The sequence below is a fragment of the Manacus candei genome, unplaced genomic scaffold (assembly GCF_025592945.1).
Source record: "Manacus candei isolate 608988 ecotype Guabito, Panama unplaced genomic scaffold, ASM2559294v1 h1tg000005l, whole genome shotgun sequence".
Lineage (NCBI taxonomy): Eukaryota > Metazoa > Chordata > Aves > Passeriformes > Pipridae > Manacus > Manacus candei.
In genome coordinates, this window is record NW_026138053.1 from 26,990,292 (window position 1) to 27,010,916 (window position 20,625).

The 20,625-nt window shown below is 46.8% G+C and overlaps 1 protein-coding gene across 5 annotated transcripts in view; it reads left to right on the forward strand.

Moving 5' to 3' along the window:
• The window catches only part of HMCN1 (hemicentin 1), a 160,943-nt gene that overhangs the window by 121,007 nt on the left and 19,311 nt on the right, over positions 1-20,625 (forward strand). For 4 of the 5 annotated variants that reach the window (XM_051793418.1, XM_051793434.1, XM_051793443.1 and 1 more), the window contains 25 exons: positions 795-978; positions 1,145-1,242; positions 1,678-1,956; positions 2,673-2,863; positions 3,893-3,974; positions 4,376-4,512; positions 7,498-7,639; positions 8,482-8,626; positions 9,567-9,694; positions 10,041-10,197; positions 10,368-10,489; positions 10,677-10,841; positions 11,039-11,146; positions 11,267-11,404; positions 11,553-11,687; positions 11,914-12,183; positions 12,670-12,860; positions 13,214-13,427; positions 13,900-14,034; positions 14,512-14,702; positions 15,367-15,448; positions 16,500-16,769; positions 17,251-17,421; positions 17,952-18,122; positions 19,290-19,460. In XM_051793418.1, coding sequence (XP_051649378.1) covers positions 795-978; positions 1,145-1,242; positions 1,678-1,956; positions 2,673-2,863; positions 3,893-3,974; positions 4,376-4,512; positions 7,498-7,639; positions 8,482-8,626; positions 9,567-9,694; positions 10,041-10,197; positions 10,368-10,489; positions 10,677-10,841; positions 11,039-11,146; positions 11,267-11,404; positions 11,553-11,687; positions 11,914-12,183; positions 12,670-12,860; positions 13,214-13,427; positions 13,900-14,034; positions 14,512-14,702; positions 15,367-15,448; positions 16,500-16,769; positions 17,251-17,421; positions 17,952-18,122; positions 19,290-19,460 — 4,077 coding nt within the window. The remainder of the gene's footprint in view (positions 1-794; positions 979-1,144; positions 1,243-1,677; positions 1,957-2,672; positions 2,864-3,892; positions 3,975-4,375; positions 4,513-7,497; positions 7,640-8,481; positions 8,627-9,566; positions 9,695-10,040; positions 10,198-10,367; positions 10,490-10,676; positions 10,842-11,038; positions 11,147-11,266; positions 11,405-11,552; positions 11,688-11,913; positions 12,184-12,669; positions 12,861-13,213; positions 13,428-13,899; positions 14,035-14,511; positions 14,703-15,366; positions 15,449-16,499; positions 16,770-17,250; positions 17,422-17,951; positions 18,123-19,289; positions 19,461-20,625) is intronic. The other variant, XM_051793425.1, reaches the window with a different exon arrangement.

Genomic DNA, 20,625 nt, shown 5'->3' on the forward strand with positions numbered 1-20,625 from the left:
GTGATCTTTGATATAATAAGGAACAATCCTTAGTGACCACATCACATCTTTTGGGAGAGAATGGCTCTGCACAGCAGCAGAGAGTTTTTTGTTCAGTTTGCAGTGGTTGAAATTCAAGCAATAACCAACTTAAATGGTCTTATGGACACAGCTGTCGTGTGTGATTGGGTGGTGAGTGAGCCAGAGCTTGGGGCTGCACATGGCTGGGCCTTCTTTGTGTAGTGAACCCTCAAGAGCATGGTTTTCACACTAACCTATAAAACCAAAAAAGCCCCCCAAGCAATTCTGTTGTATAATCAGCTGGAATACTTAACTAGGCATTTTGAAACTTCCTTTTTAAAAAATGAAGGCAGCAGATAAATCTAGGTGTTAATAAATTAACTTTCCTCCTGTGTGGCTTCCCTGTATTTAAGTCTTATTGAAGGACATAGGTTTAAGTGCCAGGTCCTTTCTGTCCCTGGGTTCAGCCTGTCCCCTCGAGGTTGGCCCTTCCTGCACTGTCATTCTCTTCCCGTGAGCTTCAGGCTCTGAGCTCCCTCTTGTTTGCCACAGCCTGACAAATCAAAGGGAGGATTCTACTGTCCTTCTAAAGTGCATCTGATTTTAAATATGTAACTGGGTAATTTATTAGTGCTCAATATTATTGTTAGAGGTTTTACTCTATTAAAAATGAGGATCATCTTACTAGGTTACCTGTGGGGCCTTAGGTGCAGGATTTCCTATGAGGTAACACATGAGCAATGATTTTAAGAGTTGGTTTTAATATCTTCCTTTTCAACATTTACAAAATGTAGTGCCTCCAGCAATAGCCAATAGTAAAGCTGAAGCAGAGGAGCTCACTGCCCTTTTGGACACCTCCCTAAATATTGAATGTACTGCTTCTGGGACCCCCCCACCACAGCTACACTGGCTGAAGAATGGCCTTCCTCTGTCTGTCTCCTCTCAAATCAGGCTGCTGTCAGCTGGGCAGGTTCTCAGGTTGGTTTTCATCTATTTTAACTAGCTCAGTTTTCTATTCTCATTTACTGTATCAGCATAAATCTTCTAGTATTCTTGGAAGCAAGAGGAAAATTTGGTCTAAGCCATGCCATAGTGGATTCCATGTATTCCATTTACAGCTTGCTTAAAATGCTTTTCTCCTTAGACTTGCCCGAGTCCAGATCTCTGATACTGGTGTGTACACTTGTGTAGCATCTAACAGGGCCGGAGTGGACAACAAACATTACAACCTGCAAGTTTTTGGTGAGTTTCACTGCAGTGCTTTATGCAAGGAATCTTATTTCTTAATTTCTTAAACCAGTTTTCTTTCTCACCAACACCATGTTGCAGACAGCCACAAGTATATCTTATAATCACGAGGGAAGCATTGGCTTTTCAATGTGTTGGGGTTTTTCTAAATGGAAAGTGTTTTAACCCTAGAAGAGTCCTAACTTGAACTGTCACCCAGAATCCCCGAATGGTTTGGGTTGGAAGGGATCCTAAAGCTCCTCTAGTTCCAACCCCCATGACACATCACAGGTTTTTTAGAAAGAGGAATAATATGTAATTTCTCAGTGAATTTTAAGACATGAATGTGAGTGGGAAAAAGCAAAAAGGTGACTGCATTCCAGCTGTCTTCCATCCAGCACTGCCCTCTGGGCTGTGCCGTGTGTGACCCAGCTCCCTGTGTCTCGGCAGTGCCACCGAGCCTGGACAACGCGGGGGGCACGGAGGAGGTGACGGTGCTGAGGGGCAGTGCTGCTGCCATGGAGTGTCTCACTGATGGCTCTCCTGCCCCCTCTGTGACCTGGTTTAAAGATGGCCATCCCCTGGGCCTGGGGGCTCACCTGACCTCCAGCAACCAGGGCATGGTCCTTCACGTGGTGCAGGCAGAGCCCGGGGACACGGGCAGGTACACCTGTGTGGCCTCCAATGCAGCCGGAGACACCAGCAAGCACTTCGGCCTCAGCGTGCTGGGTGAGTGTGAACCTGGGAGTGCGGCAAAATGGGAGCAGGGACACGGCACTCAAATGATCTCTAGGGATAAGGAGGGGTTTTATAGACTCATAGAATCTGTCTGTTCTATTCAGAGTGGTTTGGGTTGGAATGGACCTTAAAGCTCACCCAGTGCCACCCCCTGCCATGGCCAGCGACACCTTCCACTAGCCCAGGTTGCTCCAAACTCCGTCCAACCTGGCCTTTTCAATAAATGATAAATGAGAGAAATAAAGAAGGGAAAGATACCTAAAAGGATGTAAATGTATAATGTAGTATATATATTTCCCAAGTACTGAAATATGCTGTAATTAATACAACTTTATGCTATAAATTAAGAACTTTGGTTAGCAGAAATTCAGCTTGACTGGAAGATGCACAGCTGAAAGTACAACAGTGAATATATAAATATATGAATAAATATATTCACTGAAACTGAAAAATATATTTTACCTGTGACTTTGAAAACATTTTCTAATGAATAATTGCAGTGCCTAAAATATGCAAATTAATAGGCAGAGGCAGATGGAAATTACCTGAGTTACTCAGGGAGTTCATGACACACTCAGAAATAATATAATGTAGACTAATTCTACTAAGTCTACCCCCAAGGCTGTATATGATGTTTTATAGGCTTTCACAGTCAGTTGTTAGGTTTTTTGAGTCAATAAAGAACTCAAATGTTTTTTCTTCCCCAGAGCCACCTCACATCAATGGTTCAGATGAACCAGAAGAACTCTCTGTCGTCATTAACAACCCACTTGAACTTCTCTGCATCTCCTCTGGTGTTCCAGTCCCCAAAATCTCCTGGATGAAGGATGGGCGCCCACTTCTGCAGACTGATAATGTTCATGTGCTGAGAGAAGCCCTGAGAATAACCAGCGCTCAGGTGGAGTATTTGTGTCAAGATGGGCTCAGATCTGCATTCCCAAAAGAGTGCCTGCCTTAGGACTGTCCTAAGAGATGTCCTAAAAACCTGCTACAAAATCACCTTGCCTTGGAGTTTCCCATACAGAACACACAGTAATAATCTGGGATGAGAGTGCCCAAGCACTTCAGCCTCTTTGAGCTTTGTTACTTCATGTTCACTTCAGAGTTCCATAATTTTTTTATTTATTGGTGCATTGTGTTACAAAGCAGAACAATCAATGCTGGGACTAATCATTTTATGGTTTTAATCTGTCTGTGATCTGTTCTTATTCATTTTCTACCTATTTGACTCTTGTTACTATCCCTTGCTTTTCTTTTGTGATTTATAGTTCCTCTTCAGCCTTTCTTCTCTTCCCATTAGCTTGGATTTTCCTAAAGCCCTTTGATGACACAGAAAAACTGCATTTGCAGCCTTCTGGCTGCAAGTTTGGAAAAAATAGTAAAGACACTAGAAAGACTTTCAGATTAATTCATACAATAAAAGAGTCCAAGAAAACAACCTTTAAAAGCCTTCACCATTAAACTAAAGACTGGATCCAACTGTGGGCAGCCAGGTGAAGTTCCTCAAACAGCAGTGGGATAGGGCTGGGGATTCATTTGTCTGTATAACAAACACTTCTTGGCTTTACAATGAGGAGTTTACAGGAAGGAGAAACCATAAAGGATTTAATGACTGTGTGTGCACAAAAGGATTTCCTTAGTACCCAAACCTGACCCTTTCTTAGATTGATCCCACTGCCAGTTTATTGCTGGAGACACATTATCTAGAGAGATTTTATGGAGGCCAGCAGCTCCTGAACCATCTCTGAACAATCCCAGCATGGTAAAATAATGAAGTATTCAAGAACTTCATTTTCTTTCCAGGCATTCCTTATCTGCTGTGTTTGTGTTCAAGTACTGCCTGTGTTGTTGCCATGTTTGTATTTCCTGGTTTTGCTGGATTTTTCCCACATTCTGAGGTTTCTGCTGAAGTTGTTCCTGTCTCTAGGTGGAGGACACGGGAAGATACACGTGTTTGGCATCGAGCCCAGCAGGGGATGATGATAAGGAATATTTAGTGCGAGTGCATGGTAAGTTCAGTTTAGGAAAAAAAGTTATTCCTTCAGAGTGTGAACTGCTAAGGAAAATCAACATCTCATTTAGCAAGGACATACTCTGTGATATTGCACCATGTGATCATAACTAACATTTCTGAATAAGGATAGTTATTCTGAGCATGGTACACAATTAGAAGGGAAACTTCCACCTGATTTCTGTTACAATTCCAAGTCCTGTTTTTGAATACTAGGAAGTTTATTGTGAAAAGGAGATGAAATATACTGATACATTTAGCACAGGTATTGAAAATCAGAACTAATTAATGATATCGAGCCATCGCATTTATTTCAAACTTCAGAAGTAAGTTGGAAGTTTTCAATAAGGAGTGTTTGTGATAGCATATGTGTGGTGTTGATTTTGTTCTCTGTTCCAGTTCCTCCCAACATTGCTGGTACTGGTGGGCCCCAGGATGTGAGTGTGCTGCAGAACAGACAGGTCATTCTGGAGTGCAAGTCGGACGCTGTGCCCCCTCCCACCGTCTCGTGGCTGAAGAACGGAGTGCTCCTGGAGGTACAGAGGTTCCTTGTTTGCACTGGCTCCCTGTAGCTGTTACACACAGTGCCTGAGGGTTCTTGCTCCTCTCACTCGCCCCTCCCGTGCAGCACATGAGCTCCAGAGAGCTGAGTAGCCCCAGCCCAACTCCAGGTAGCCCTGACTGAAGCCAGCAAACCTGTGAAGTGGCCATCCCGCTGTTACTTGTTCTTTTTTCCTTTAGGGGGATCCCTTGCTCCTCCTGGATCCTCTGAGCAATGCTAGAAGCCTTCGGTAAACTCCTGAATGGCTTCCCAGGAAAGGTAGCTGAGAAAAGACTACACTATATGTTTCCTTTGGCTATATTATGCATCCTCCTACTCTAGTAGCATTTAGAAAGGAACTGAAGTTCTTTCAAAGCAAATGGGTTGCTAATCACCACAGTTTTGTACCAAATGCATCTTTTCCACTCAGAATTCCATAGTGGAACCAGTCTTTGCTGGTTGAGAGACAATTAGCAGGAGGGGGATGGTTTATACAGAAAGAATTTTTTACTTCCCATCCTTGGGATCACTCACAAAACAGGTGCTACTCAACTGAACATTGAAGTTCAGTTATTGATTGAACTTATTTGATAATTTTCCCTCAGTTGATCTTTATTCTTTAATGAGGAAACAAATTCAGCTTATGAATTGTGTCTCCCTTAACTGTGATCCATCACTAAATGTTCACCCAAATTTCTCCTTGTTTGCTTTCCTTTTGACATACCATTCCTCAGACTCTTTCTCTAGTGTAAATTTAGAAGAATTAAATATTATTGGAAGAAGTAAGAATATTCCATAAGAATATGGAAGAAGTAAGAATATCTTACAAGCTGCTGCTAGAGACTGTGATCTTGAATATGGCCCAAGAACCAGCTAGAAGCAAAACTAACAGAAACCTGCTTCTGAACAGTTAATTTCTTAATTGAGTAGTGGGGGGTTTTATGAAAACAAGGTCTAACAAGGCTTGGAAATGAAATATATGAATAGTTTTTGCCTTAAGTCTTCATTGGAAAGCTCGTGTTTTAAAAGCAGTACTTAATGAAAACAATGCATGAAAGGCAGCCACTGTTAAAAATATTCACCAGGGCTCAAAGCAGGAGAGGAAGGCTGTGATGGCCATAGGTACTGAGCTGGGAACCTGGGAATTAGCTTTATAATGTGAGTTCTCCTCTTGCCTCGTGAATTGATGTCTGTATGTGAGGGCTGAGGCTTCTTGGGACCTCAAAGCCCATCTCATTCCAACTCTGCCATGGGCAGGGACACCTTCCACTGTCCCAAGTTGCTCCAAGCCCCATCCAACCTGGCCTTGGACACTTCCAGGGATCCAGGGGCAGCCACAGCTTCTCTGGGCAACCTGTGCCAGGGCCTCCCCACCCGTGAGCCTGTGTGAAGATACATTCCAGATATCAGGAGAGCATCAGTGTCCTTCCCAATGCCTGGTTGCTTTCTGAACCTCAGGGAAATGTAATAACCTTCTATTACTAAAAAGCTGGGAAAGGGGTGCCCTTGGTGTGGAAAGGGAGGTGCTTATTGACATATCATCCTCCTTATCCTGGAAATGTTGAGGTTTCACAGTGACAAGAGAAGTTTGGGGAAAGTCATGTTCTCAGGTTGCAGTGTTATTTCCATTTATATCATCACTGCTCTTTGGGAACAGCCTTGTGGTTTTTTTGTCTTCCACTGGGCAGATTTTGAAGTCTGCACTAGTATGAGGTCTGCTCTAGTCCCCTTCTGCACCCTAAATGATGGAATTGTGCTGCACCACCTCTTTTGGTAGCAGAATTGTGGGAAGATGTGGCCTCCAGCAGCTTTAGAGTCCTGACACTCTTCATAAATTTGGAAATGCACATTCAGAGTTAACACAAGATGTAAGCAGGAGCCTCTTGACCTAGTCTGGCTTTATTTAACTTGCTGAATTTGTGTTTTTTCCAAGATAGGTTTTCTAACATACTTAAGTAGAGCATAAGGATTAAATTATAGCTTTACCCCCTGTCTTCTGTCATCTATATGCCTCTGTATTTAGAAACCATCACATAGGCTGTGTTCTGAACAGGAAATACCAGTGATTACCCAAAATCTGTCTCTAATCCACTCTGGGGGTGACTCATGTCACCGGAGAGGTTCCAGCCCTGCTGTTTGTCCTGCATTGTAGGCCTGGGGCTGGTGTCTGGGATGAAACCAGTGTTCCAGGGTGCCAGTGTCACCTCTGTAGTGCTCTGCTCAGACCCTTAGGCAAAAGAGTAGATGGGAATGTCAGGTTTCAATTCTATCCACAGGGTGGGTAGCACACACTGGAAAAGCTTGAATTCCTGCTCTTTTTTCTCCTGGGTTGTATCCACTGAGGTCTTTGAGCACTTGTAGCTGATGTTACTGTCAGTCGTTCATGCAGATGTGACCCAGACTGGCTGTGGTAAGAAAGCTTTGACTGAACTGCCCTTGTGGCAGGGGCTGTGGAGTCACTGTAGGGCTGGGAAGAACTGCTGGATATCTGGATACAGAGCCTGTATCCAGAACTGTGGCTAGTGAACTCCTGGCTGGTGAACTTAGCTGGCTAAGTCTATCCTGGCTCCCACCTGAACAAGACTACGATGCTGGAAGAACAGTGTAGAGAAACTTGTATTCCTTCTGCCTGTAGCGTGCATAGATTAAAAAATAATAATAAAAAACTGAATCCTGTGTTATTAGTTGCCCTTTTCTATAAAAACTCCCAAGCCCTTTGGCTGTATAGCCCAAAAGGCTGTCTCCTTCAGGCACGAGTCCCAGGAAGGGTTTCAAGGGGGAACCAGTGAGCAATGATAGTTTTTTAAAACTTTGCTTACCCTCTTATCTTGAGGGATGTAAATGAAGTTAAGCCAGAAATGAATTATCTATGCCCTTCTTTCATGGTTTTCATTACTCTGCAATGACAGAATGTTCTGTCTTCACCAGGAAGCTAATGGGAAAGCTCTAAATGTGTCCATGTGTCTGTCTGTGCCCTCAGGGAACGCCGCGGGTCCGGATCCTGTCAGGCGGGCGGTACCTGCAGATCAACAATGCTGACCTGGGGGACACAGCCAGTTACACCTGTGTGGCCAGGAACGTGGCAGGAGAGGTGACCAGGGAGTTCCTGCTCACAGTGCATGGTAAAATCACGGATCAGCCTTCTGCACCTTCATCTTTGCATGGCATTTCTGCAGGACTTCAGGCAGCAGGAAGCAAATATTAGTGGTCTTTTTCTAGCCACATGTTGGCCACTCAGGCCATGCCTAAACTGTGGGACTGTGAGTGTGGTCTCATGTCTGAGTCCACAGCTGTCCCCAAACTAAAGGACCTGTTGGGGTCTCCCCATGGCTCACTGTGCTTCCTGCTAATGGAGCTGCATCTGGCCATCATCCTGATAGGGATTCAGGATACATCCAGAGTGAACCCCCAGATACAGGACTGAGAAATGCTCCTGGGCAAATTCAGAGAGACTCTTTTGAAAGCATTTCACTGGCCCCTTGAGGACAGGGTCTCACAGCTGGCTTGGCCACTGGTTTGGAAGGTTCCTTGAAACCTGTGGCAGCTTCTCTGCACCTGCAGCAGGAGAGGGCAGGGCCTGAGGGGCCCTGTGCTTGATACTTGTCCTGTGCTACCACAGCCCTGAGCTCCATTTTAGACCTGTTTATTTTCTCACCTCCAGTCTGATAAGACACTCTTCTGCTCTCACACTTGGGTGATGAGAAGGAGTTTTTTCCCTGTTTCTGTTTGATTCCCACCCTATAACTCGCAGAGCTGACCTTTGCAGTGCATTTCAGCCAATGTTTCTTTCTCCTCCCCTGCTGCGCTCTGGCAGTTACCGTGTGCTGCCCAAAATGGTAAGAAACTTGTTCCTGTCTTTGCAGTGATCCCAAACCTGCTGCTGCCTCTGTTTTCATGTGTTTAGTTTCAATCATTGCAGTGTAAAGTTATTTTCTTTGCATCATCAGCAGTTTTCCCTCTGCAGTGGCTCCCACGATCCGGAGTGGTCCCCAGACCGCCGTGGTGCACATCAATGCCTCTGCCCTTCTGGAGTGTGCTGCACGAGGGGTCCCAGCCCCCAGAGTCACCTGGAGGAAGGATGGGGCTGTTTTTACTGGAAACAATACAAGGTATTGTCCAGAAGTCAACATAAATGTTCCTCATTGCTATTTAAGAATGTATTCATTACGGAAAGTGTAATTAGACATCAATGACTTAGAAAGCAATTTTGTTTTCACAGATCAGAACTAATATTTTTACTCTCAAATGTGGAAAAATAACAGTGATAGGAAGTGTAATGTCATAGAATCAAAAAATCACAGAAGGGTTTGGGTTGGAAGGGACTTTAAAGACCATCTTGTTCCAACCCCCTGCCAAGGGCTGGGACCAGAAGTTGTTCTACAGAAAAGTAGCAGTACCAAAGGTTTCAGCCTTTTATTGTTAAGGACAAAAACCCCCTCCTTTTAGAGCTAAATGTAATAGTAATTCTTCTAATATTGAAGGTTTTGAACACTAAATGTGAATGATCTTTATATTTATATATATATGTATATATGGAGTTTTGGGATGAAGAAAAGCAATTTCATGTCGGCCAAAAGCTACTGGAGTGTATTCTGTATTTTCTAATACATAAAACTTTTCATACATGTTCTAGTACCAACTTCTATACCAGTGAATGGTTTCTATCTTCTGACTGTTTTAAAGGGAAGCAGTTTGGCATTTTCTAGAACTGAGCAAATGTAAGGAATTCAGTTACATTTCGAAGAAAAAGTACAAGCATTAATTAGGGTTTATTAAGGTTAAATGAGAAACTATAAAAAAGGAGTTTGGCCATTTTCTGTAAATCCAGTATCATTTATGTGAAATCACTATGTCAGCTAGATTTCATCATTCCTCTGGGGAAGAGTGAAGTCAGAATAAGTGCAATAAAGGAGAAAACTCCATGTGGAATTGAGACACCCCGTGTTCGGGCCACTGGTTGTGTCCTGAGTCATCTTTCCTCAGCACTGCCAGGATAACCCGTGGCCCTGTTGGTTGGAGAGTGGACAGCAGTGTTTGGCTTTGTTTCAGGTACTCCCTGTTGGAGGATGGGTCCCTGCACATCCCCTCAGCACAGGTTGCTGACACCGGCAGATACGTGTGTATGGCCACCAACAGCGCCGGCACCGAGCGCAGGAGGATCGACCTGCAGGTCCTGGGTAAAACTGGGGCCTTACAGCTCTGAAATACACTTATATCCATTTTAAATTAGCCCCTTTTTAGCTGCATTGCTAAAAACAAACAGAGAAGAAATGTCCAGCCTTAGGAATATAACCCAAATGTTCACGAGAAGAAAATATTTACTCCTTGTCTTGAACTAGAAAGACCTGACACATCCCATGCTACCTGTTTAGTAGGTTTGTTACTGTCAAGTTACTCCTTATAAAAATTAAGTCAATGTGTTCAGACAGTTCAGCTCAATATATTTAGATGTGAGAGAGATGTATGGGCATATATATATATCTATATAATTATTCTGAATAATTAGGCTTTGTTTGTCCTTAGTTCCTCCAGCTATTGCTCCTGGGCAGACGAATATCACAGTTACTGTGAATGTGCAAACCACTCTGCCTTGTGAAACCACTGGAATTCCCAGACCAGCAATTAGCTGGAAGAAAAACGGGCACCTGCTTAGTGTTGACCAGAACCAGAATACATACAGGTAAGAGGTGTTTTCTTTTCCCTGTGGGTTTAAAGTTTTTAGGGATGATTTTGGCACTTTAAAAATTTAGCCATGTATAAATGTAATCTTATGTAGCCAGCAAATTCAGTGGGCTGATGACCTGAAAAGGAGTGTTTCAATGGCTTTCACTTTCTTTTTTCTTTGTTCAGACTTCTGTCTTCAGGTTCCTTAGTAATCATTTCTCCCACTGTGGATGACACTGCTGTCTATGAGTGCTCTGTGTCAAATGATGCAGGAGAAGATCAAAGAGCAGTTGAGCTCACTGTTCAAGGTAGAGGGGATATTGCTGTTACATGTGTGTGGCACCCAGAATTTCTGTTGAGATGAGATTTTTATTTCATTTCTTTATGATACTGATATCCATAAGTCTCTGGTATTCCCAAGAAAGATAATTTATTTCCAAGAATTTATAAAAGTGAACGTGGGCAAGTAACCTTTGCACTGCTGTTCCTTTCCAGTGCCCCCATCTATAGCAGATGAAGCCACAGACCTTCTGGTAACAAAGCTGTCCTCAGTCCTGATTTCCTGCACTGCCTCTGGAGTTCCTGTCCCCTCGCTCCACTGGACCAAAAATGGCATAAAGCTGCTTCCCAGAGGAGATGGGTACAGAATTCTCTCCTCAGGTAGTGTGTTGCAGAGAACCAGTGGGAGGGTACAGTTGGGCACATCTTGACGTAATTAATTACCTCAGTGCAAACAACCCCCCAGAATCCCCTCTCCGATATCTCAGAATAAAAATATGGCCCTCCTGGGAGGGATGCTGAGGGAGAAGTGTGTGAGTAGGGGATGCAGCTTGTGTTTGATGCTGTCTGTGCCCCAGGAGCTGTGGAGGTGCCCTCTGCCCAGCTGGCCCACGCGGGCCGGTACACGTGCGTGGCCCGGAACGCTGCCGGCACTGCCCACAGGCACGTCACGCTGCACGTACAGGGTAAGGGGGGCTGCCAGCACACAGTGCTCATTCAACCTGCTCAGGTTATGCACTTTTAGTTATCTTCTGTATTTTTCTAACCTTGAAGGTTCAGCCTGTTGCCTTTCCCTTTTTGCACAGAGCCACCAGTTATCCAGGCTCAGCCAGGGGCGCTGGATGTCATCGTGAACAACCCCATCGTGCTGCCGTGTGAGGCCACGGGCACCCCTCAGCCCGTGATCACGTGGCAAAAGGAGGGCATCAACATCATCACCTCAGGTATCCTAACCCTGGAACTCAACCTGCTTGCTGTGACTCAGGCACTGACATTCTTGTTTCTGATGTGCAGGCTTGGGTTCCTCCTGTCTATTCGTTTAAAAACAAAAACCAAACCCAAAGGGTCATACATTGCTTATATTTGTTTTAGGCAACAGTTACATGGTTCTTCCAAGTGGCAGTTTGCAGATTGCCAGAACAGCTGTGGAAGATGCTGGCACTTACATGTGCATTGCTCAGAATCCAGCTGGCACTGCTCTGGGGAAGATCAAACTGAAAGTTCAAGGTAAATCATCTTTAAACTCTTTCTGTTGGTCCAAACACAATTCTGAGCAATTGAAAGGGACCTGGTGCTTTCCTGTTTGCCATGACACTGAATAGAGCCCAAGAGGTTTATTCCCTTTAGTTCTGTGTCTACTTTAGGATCAAAATATGCTTTTAGGAGTATTTTCACTGAGAACAAAAGCATTCCATGTTTCTAATTCTTTAAGTAATTTCTTAATTCCTTTCAGTTCCTCCTGTTATCAAGTCCCACCCGAAGGAATATGTTGTTCCCGTTGATCAGTCTGTCACTCTGCAGTGTGAGGCTGAGGGCTCCCCTGGGCCGGAGATCAGCTGGCACAAGGATGGGCAGCAGATCCTGGAGTCGCTGAGGAGGAGGGTGCTGAGCACTGGTGCCCTGCAGATCGTGTTTGTGCAGCCTGGGGACAGCGGCCGCTACACCTGCACAGCCACCAACGTGGCGGGGTCCAGCTCCTCCAGCACCCAGCTGGCTGTGCACAGTAAGGCATTCCTGCTGGGATGGGGAGCCACTGCAACCGGGGTCCAGGGAGGGTGTCGACTCCCCATCCCTGGAGGTGTCCAAGGCCAGGTTGGACGGGGCTTGGAGCAACCTGGGCTGGTGGAAGGTGTCCCTGCCCAGGGCAGGGGGTGGAATGAGATGAGTTGGAAGATCCCTTCCAACCCAAACCATTCTGGGAATCTCTGATAAGTGGAATAGCGGGGAAACAATTTGTGACCCCATGGAAAGTAAGGAGCTGGGATGAACAGGAGGAGTTCAGGAAAATTGTGCAACTTAACAGGGGAGTGTTACTGGGTTGTAGTATCAGCCAGTTGCTTGAATTTAGGAATGTGGTCATTGGTGGTGTCACTGATGGAGATGGACAATACAGGAGATCCAGGCAGTGTTCCCTTCAGTCCAGTGTTGCCTTTACAGGAGTGCTGGGATAATGCACAGAGGTAAATCTTTGTAATAAACCTCTCCACAGTTCCCCCCAGGATCCGCAGCACGGACACACAGTACACGGTCACGGAGGACTCCCAGGCTGTCCTGTCCTGTGTGGCTGATGGGATTCCAGCACCAACAATAAACTGGAAGAAGGACAACATGCTGTTAACAGAGATAGTGGGAAAATACCAGACTGTGCCGGGTGGAGACCTCATTTTGGACAATGTTGTTGTAAGTTCCCTCAATCTAAGCTATTACTGGACAGGTTTGGCAGTGATAAAATCCACCTCTGGATTAGCCAAAGTTTTATTTTGATTTCTTGTTCCTAATATTACAAAGTCTTTATGAAAGTTTTGTTTTCCACTGAGGAGTAAAATCTGTGAAGAATTTGTAGTGGTGAATTCTCAGGAATGGTGAAAAGAAGTGTTGGTCATACTTCAAAAATTTAGAGAAGTGAAAGAGCTCAGCTGAGCATTTCTGCTGAATGCTTGTTCCAGACCTTTGGAGATTCTCTTCCTGTTAGGAGTTGCAGTGTTGTGTAGGATATATCACAGCTGAAATTGCCCCCACATGTTTCCTTGCAGCCTGAAGACTCTGGCAGTTACACCTGTGTGGCTGCCAATGCTGCTGGGGAGGACACACACACGGTCACCCTGACAGTCCATGTGCTGCCAGCCTTCACTGAACTGCCTGGAGACGTAGCTTTGACCAAAGGAGAACAGCTCAGGTTAACCTGCAAAGCAACTGGGAGACCTGTACCCAAAATAACATGGACCTTCAACAATAACATCATTCCAGGTGGGTAACACCAGGTCCCTGGTGGCCATTCTGCTCCAGAGTTTTCTCCCAAGCAGCATTGCAGGTGGTTTAAGGTAAGGAAGAAGAAAAATCTAGAGGGAATAAGCTTGTTAGTGATTGCGTGAGGAATATCTTCACTGTTATGCAATCATATAATTAAATGGCCTCTGAGACAAAGCTGTAAGGAAAACAATTAAGAAATTGTTCCTCTTCTATAGCCAATAATGTAGCACATTAAAACACTCAGTATCTGATGATGCTTACTCAGCATCCAGCAACTAATAAACAAAACTAAGGAACAACTTCAGTGAACAGATGCCTGTGGGCAAATGTCATAGCAGTGGCTTTCTGTGCACTCCTGGGGTGTCTCAGAACTGCAGTGTCACGGGGCCCTGAGCAGTGCTGCTGAACAGAAACCCTCTGGCCTGTGTGTGTGAGGCCTGGCAGTGACCCTGTCCCTGTGCTCCCCCAGCTCAGTACGACGATGTCAATGGACACAGCGAGCTGCTCATCGACAGGGTCTCCAAGGACGACTCTGGCACCTACGTGTGCACAGCAGAGAACACAGTGGGCTCCATCAAAGCCATTGGCTTTGTGTATGTCAAAGGTAAGTGAAGTGCCAGCAGCTGTGGGCACTGTTGGGCAGTTTCACAGAGCCAGCTGTTTGGAGAGTGGAGTTGGAATGCCTTGGGTTGGAAGAGTCTGTAAAACTCACCTCATTCCACCCCCTATCCTGGGCAGGGACACCTGCCACTAGCCCAGGTTGCTCCAAGCCCCGTCTAAGCTGGCCTTGGACACTTCCAGGGATCCAGGGGCAGCCACAGCTTCTCTGGGCAACCTGTGCCAGGGCCTCCCCACCCTCACAGGGAACAATTCCTTTCCAATATCCCATCTAACCCTGATTTCTCTCAGTTTAAAACCTTTCCCCCTAGCATTTGATGCCTCATCTATGGCTAAATGGGAAACACTGAAACAGGTTGAAATTCCCACTTCAGAAAGTCCGAGGTGAATGATCCCAACCAGCAATCTCACTGAGTGCATTTTATTTTGCTCTGCTCTTTCTTGGCCATCCCTGGTGTTCCAGAGCCCCCAGTGTTCAAGGGGGATTTCCACTCCAGCCGAATCGAGCCCTTGGGGGGCAATGCCATGTTGAACTGTGAGGTCAGGGGAGATCCCCCTCCAACCATCCAGTGGAGCAAGAAGGGAGTTGGGGTTCAGATCAGCAACAGGATCCGACAGCTTATCAACGGTTCCCTCGCCATCTACGGCACCGTGGTGAGTCCTGCTCTGCTGCCAGGGGCTTCTGCCTTGTACTTGTATTACTCAAAGTGTTCCAAATCACATCATTTGGAAAGAGTGAGGCTACACATTTAATCCACTTTTGCTTTTACCTTTAACTAGTGTTTTAATTCAGGCTAGAATTAGACTCGAAGTACTGAGACCAAAAAAGAACAGGGGGTCATAGTTCTCTTTGGTTGTTGGAAGAACTCAATCTATGTGCTAATTGTTGGTGTGCTGGTCGTGCCCAATTAAATGGGACTTTTGCTTTTCACCTTAGAAGACCCTGGATTCTACAAAGTCAGGTCAGCAAGTGCATTCTCCTTGTGCAAATACCTCAGCATCTAAATTCCTAGTATGAAGAAAAGGCCTTTTTTTCCCCCCATTAACTCTTGTCTGTGTTTTGAAATGGGGTTAAAAACAGCAACTCCCTTGAGTTTCTTTAAGTTTAAAAAATTAATTTGACCATCAGCATGAAGGAGTTGAAGGAAATTAAAAATGGAATAATAAAAATAATGCACCACATCAGCTTACTGTTAATAAAGGCAAAACGTTGAGGATCTAACAGCAGAGCCCTTCAGATCCAGGGAGTGCCGCCTTGAGTCACAGAAAGTTCCCCCTCCGGAGGGGCTCTGAACAGTGACCCTGTTTTGTTCTCCAGAACGACGATGCTGGTGACTACAAGTGCGTGGCTACCAACGAGGCCGGGGTGGTGGAGCGCAGCCTGACCCTCACGCTGCAGAGTAAGGCTCAGGGAGGGGCAGTGCCACAGGTGGGGTCATCACCTGCCCATGGGTAGTGGAGGCAGCTCCCAGGGAAGGTTTGGAGTTTGGGCAATGCCCTGTAGGTTAAGACTTGTCTCATCTTTCATAAAGTCGTAGAAGGGCTTGGGTTGGAAGGGACTTTAAAGATCACCTGCCATGGGCAGCGACACCTTCCACTAGAGCAGGTTGCTCCAACTTGGCCTTGAGACTTCCAGGGATGGGGCAGCCACAGCTTCTCTGGGCTGTGAGAATTTTCATCATGAATATTTAAGTGTCTGGTCTAAGCTGTGATTAAAGTTAAAGAAGAGAAGGATGCAGAAGGGGATGGAGACTCATCTTAGAAACCAACTTTGAGCAGAGCAACTTCAGGCCTTCTGAAGGGCCTGTTTCTCTTGGTTAACAAGAGAGGATTTCTACAACTGGATTGAACGAGACCCTCAGCTTCTAAAGTAAGAAATTTATGGGAGATGAATCCCAGTTTTTAGTGACGATGTTTTGTTTTTGGCAGAAATAATATGGTAGAATTTTATTTTTTTTTTTGCTACTGGGAGAATTTCTAAACATCCCCTTCCTACTGTAGCCTCAAGCACCGTGGGTCTGTTACTTATGTCTTAGTTGCTTCTGGACATGGTTAACAGTGTCGTCCTGTTTTATAAAAAACCCCACATTTTAGCAATGAAGATGACCGTGTGCTCTTATAGTGGGGCCCCAATCCCAGCTTTGGTCCTCAGATGTTAAACCATGTTAAACTGACCTATTGTGTGCATTGTAACATGTGTCTGTTTGGTGGCACCTGGGGACATGGTTTAGTGGTGAACATGGTGGGTTGATGGTTGGACTTGATCTCAAAGGTCTTTTCCAGCCTTAAGGATCCCGTGATTCTGTTTTACCAGTGGAAGAGCAAGAATAATAATTATAGTCGAAGTGAACTGACTTAAGGTTTCTTTGTGCCCGCTCTGCCCAACCCTTTGACCTGAAATCAGTAGGGAGCTGTATGCAGTGCTGTTGCCTGAAGATCTGTCCCTTGCAGGCCCCCCGGTGATCACCGTGGAGCCCGTGGGCACCGTTGTGGACGCCGGTGCCACGGCCCTGCTGCACTGCCAGGCCCGGGGGGAGCCTGCCCCTGCCATCAGCTGGTCCCGGCAGGGCCAGCCCGTGGTGGGTGACGACAGGGTGGCCGTGCTGTCCAACGGGTCCCTGCGCGTGGCGGCCGCGCGGCGCGAGGACACGGCCCCGTACGAGTGCGTGGCCAGGAACCTCCTGGGGTCCGTCCTCGTCAGAGTGCCCCTCACCGTCCAGGGTACGTGCACAGCCCAGCCCACCGTGGCTCTACACCGGCACATTACAGCCTTCCCTGAGGGCCAGTGGGGCCAAGATTTTATCCTACCCACATTTTATGGATAAGAGATTCGATCTTATCTTCCTTATGAGGTCTAAGTTAAGCCTTGTCTGAGATGTCAGTGGGATTCTGTTTCATGACGTTTGATTCCATTATACTCATCGTGCTGGGGGAGGCAGAGGGTGTGGAGTGAGAGACATAAATAATAATGGAGAGGGTGTTGAACCCATGCTCAGAACACATCACTGAACTGTGCCTCTAAAGAGCAGCCTTTAGGAGCATAAGCAGTAATTGTCTGTGAGCTACAGGAAGATATTTTTGCAGTAGTGAAGACATGAAGTGAGTTTGATTTCCAAGGATGGCTCAGGGAGAGCATTTTTCACTCATCTAAGAGAGTTTTAAGCACAAGCACGTTCCAAGCAGCCTCCCTGTTCCCCTGCAGTGCACGGAGGGTTCTCCCCCTGGCTGGAATGGCGGGCGTGCAGCGTCACCTGTGGCCAGGGGGTGCAGGAGCGGGTCCGGCAGTGCAACAACCCCCTCCCGGCCAACGGGGGCAGGACCTGCGAGGGGCCCGTCACCGACGCGCGCAGCTGCCACAGCAGGCCCTGCCCAGGTACTCCCTCTGCCACAGCTGGAATCCCACAGTGGCCCGGGTTGGGAGGGACCTCAATGACCATCCCATTCCACCCCTGCCATGGGCAGGGACACCTTCCAATAGCCCAGGGTGCACCTGGCCTTGGACACTTCCAGGGGTGGGGCAGCCACAGCTTCTCTGGGCAACCTGTGCCAGGGCCTCCCCACCCTCACAGGGAACAATTCCTCCCCAATATCCTGTCTACCCCTGCCCTCTAGCAGTTTAAAACCATTCCCCCATGTCCTGTCACTGTCTGCCCATGTAAAAAGTCTCTCTCCCTCTGTTTTATAAGCCCTGTTAGAGTATCAAAAGGCCACAGTGAATTGATATTTTTAGTGTGCCTTGTGTTGTGTCCAGGCAATGAATGATCACCATCACAGATCTTCATGGCAGATTCATTTTTCTAAGCAGTTGGAACTGATTGTCTCTTTCATGTAAAGAAAGAGGAATTTTCATTAAATACCAAAAACTGTTGTTTAAAGAAAACTGGGGGTGTCTCTGTTTCCCAGTGGATGGCAGCTGGTCGGAGTGGGGGCCGTGGGAAGAGTGTTCCAAGAGCTGTGGACACGGCAACAGGACCAGGAGCAGGACCTGCAGTGCCCCCCCGGCCCAGCACGGGGGACAGCCCTGCAAGGGCAGTGCTGTGGAGTCAGTCATGTGCAATGTCAAGCCTTGCCCAGGTAAGACACGAGGAATTTAAGTTATTTGCACAAGGGGCGTCATATATGCATTTCTTTTTTTCTCCAAACCCAAATTCTCTCAGCTTATTTAAGTTGGGATTGTTTTTTTTTGTTTTAAAATTGGTTGTAATTCACTGAATGGCACTAGTTCTTGGAAACAGAAATCACAAAAGTAACGGCAAGGAATATTCTCAGCAATTTCTTTTTTTTTTTACATCACTAAAAAGTAAATTTTGTATTTTGATGTTTTCCAGTACTTGATACTCACATTCTCACAGAGTAAATTCACCGCTCTCAACCTCTTCTGCAAAGCCAGTTAAAAAAAACCCCAAACCCAAATCACCAACTATTTAAAAGCCATGTAAATAATGATCATTGGTAATTTATTACTTTATCTGTATATTTTCCTCTGTTGTTTTAATTTTCAGCCACATCTTCCTGCTAACTATTTGAATGTTCAGGTTTCCTTCCTGTCTCATTACTTCCTATGTTGGAGAGGTTGTAGTTTATTCAGAACCTTCACCACTGAGAGGTTCCCTTCTGTACAATTTTCACTGTATTGATTTTTCCCTTTTTCCTGAACTCATGATTCCAAATGTTCATCCATGGGCCTGAGGCTTATTTCTCTAGATTTTGGCAGCAGAATCAGCTCTGGCTCTGGAGCTGTGTGCCAGCTTTGGCCAGGCTCAGACCTCCAGCCCATCCAGGGAACTTGGGAGATGCCAGATTTGATCAATGTTCACAGGATCACAGCTATGCTGATTTGGAAGGGACCCACAAGGACTATCCAGTCCAGCTCTTGCCCCTGCACAGACACCCCAACAATCCCACCCTGTCCCTCAGAGCGTTGTCCAAACCCTCCTGGAGCTCTGGCAGCCTTGGGGCTGTGCCCACTGCCCTGGGGAGCCTGGGCAGTGCCAACCACCCTCTGGGGGAAGAGCCTTTTCCTGATACCTCCCCTGACACAACTTCAGGCCATTCCCTCGGGTCTTGTCGGTTCTGTTGTTCCAAGGTCACGGGAGGCGATGCATTAAAAACCAAACCGCTGACCCATTTCAGCTGTTGCTCAAGGCAGAGGTTTCCAGGGTGTGTGTTGTTGCCGTCGTGGTGCTGAGCTGCTCCTGAGGAGCGGTGTGATGTGTGATGTGCTGTGTGCTGCCGTTGCAGTGGCCGGGGAGTGGAGCCCGTGGCTGCCGTGGGGCCCGTGCAGCGAGACGTGCGGGCAGGGCACGCAGCGGCGGGCGCGGCTCTGTGCCAGCCCGGCCCCCGCGCACGGCGGGCAGCGCTGCCGCGGCCCCGACACCCAGCTGCAGCTGTGCCAGCGGAGACACTGCCCAGGTGAGGGGACACTGCTCACACCGTCCGGCTGCTCCCTCTGGGTGTGACACTGCCAGCTCTGAACGGGGGTACTGAACAAATTCCCCCTCCGGGCTTTTACTGTCCTGGCCCCGGCACATGTTCAGCCTCCCTCTACAGACCCTAGAGATGGGATTTCTTCTCCTGTCCTTGCTTCTCTTCCTTTACCCCCAAAAAGCAGCAATTTAAATCCTTGGCAGTTAAATTACAGGTTTCCTAAACATTTTTTTTTAATTTTCCTAGGATCTGTTTTTCATTTATCCTTTCCTTCCACATTTTCAGTGAGTCCTTCATGAGTGGATAGGAAAACTCACGATTTTGAAACAGGACCTCTGTATTTGGCTGAGTGCAGGGATAACAAAGGGAAGTTCCATGGAGTGGAATGTGCAGTAGCTCAGACTGAGCCTTCTGGCTTCATGCTCCATTTTTCACATGCCAGATCCTGCACTGAGACCCCACTGTGACTACAGCTGGTGGGAGGGAGAACTGCCCTCGTGGTAGTGGAGCACCCAAGGGCCTGATGTTACATGTTTATACAGCTCTGTGTGCTGCTGCTGAAGATGCTGTTACTTAAAAATGGCTTGGGACTACTCAGCCTCTTAGCCCCCAGCTCCAGTGCTCACATGGATGTGACTGTGCCAGTTTGTGTCACCACATCTTAGGAGATCAGAGCCCCCTGTGCTCAGCTGCTCAGACCTGCCCCATGTGAGATCCCTGAGTAGCAATGTCCATTGGTGCTGGGTGTTGTTATCCAAACTGCAGGACCAGTCAATCACAGGTGGGTTAGGAAGGGGGTGGAGAAGGTGGTGATGGCTCCATCTTCAGACAGTGCAGCTGCAGCCAGAGGACCAGGATTCTGGTCAGGCTTATGGGTTATTTAAAAGACAGGTCATCTCTTTCTCTCTGTCACTCCTGGAAATCACCATGGAATGATGGGTTGAGTTGGGAGGGACTTAAAGCTCATCCAGTTCCAACCTCCTGCCATGGGCAGGGACACCTTCCACTAGCCCAGGTTGCTCCAACCTGGCCTTGGACACTTCCAGGGATCCAGGGGCAGCCACAGCTTCCCTGGGCAACCTGTGCCAGGGCCTCCCCACCCTCACAGGGTAGGATTTCCCCCCAGTATCCCATCTGACCTTGTCCTGTG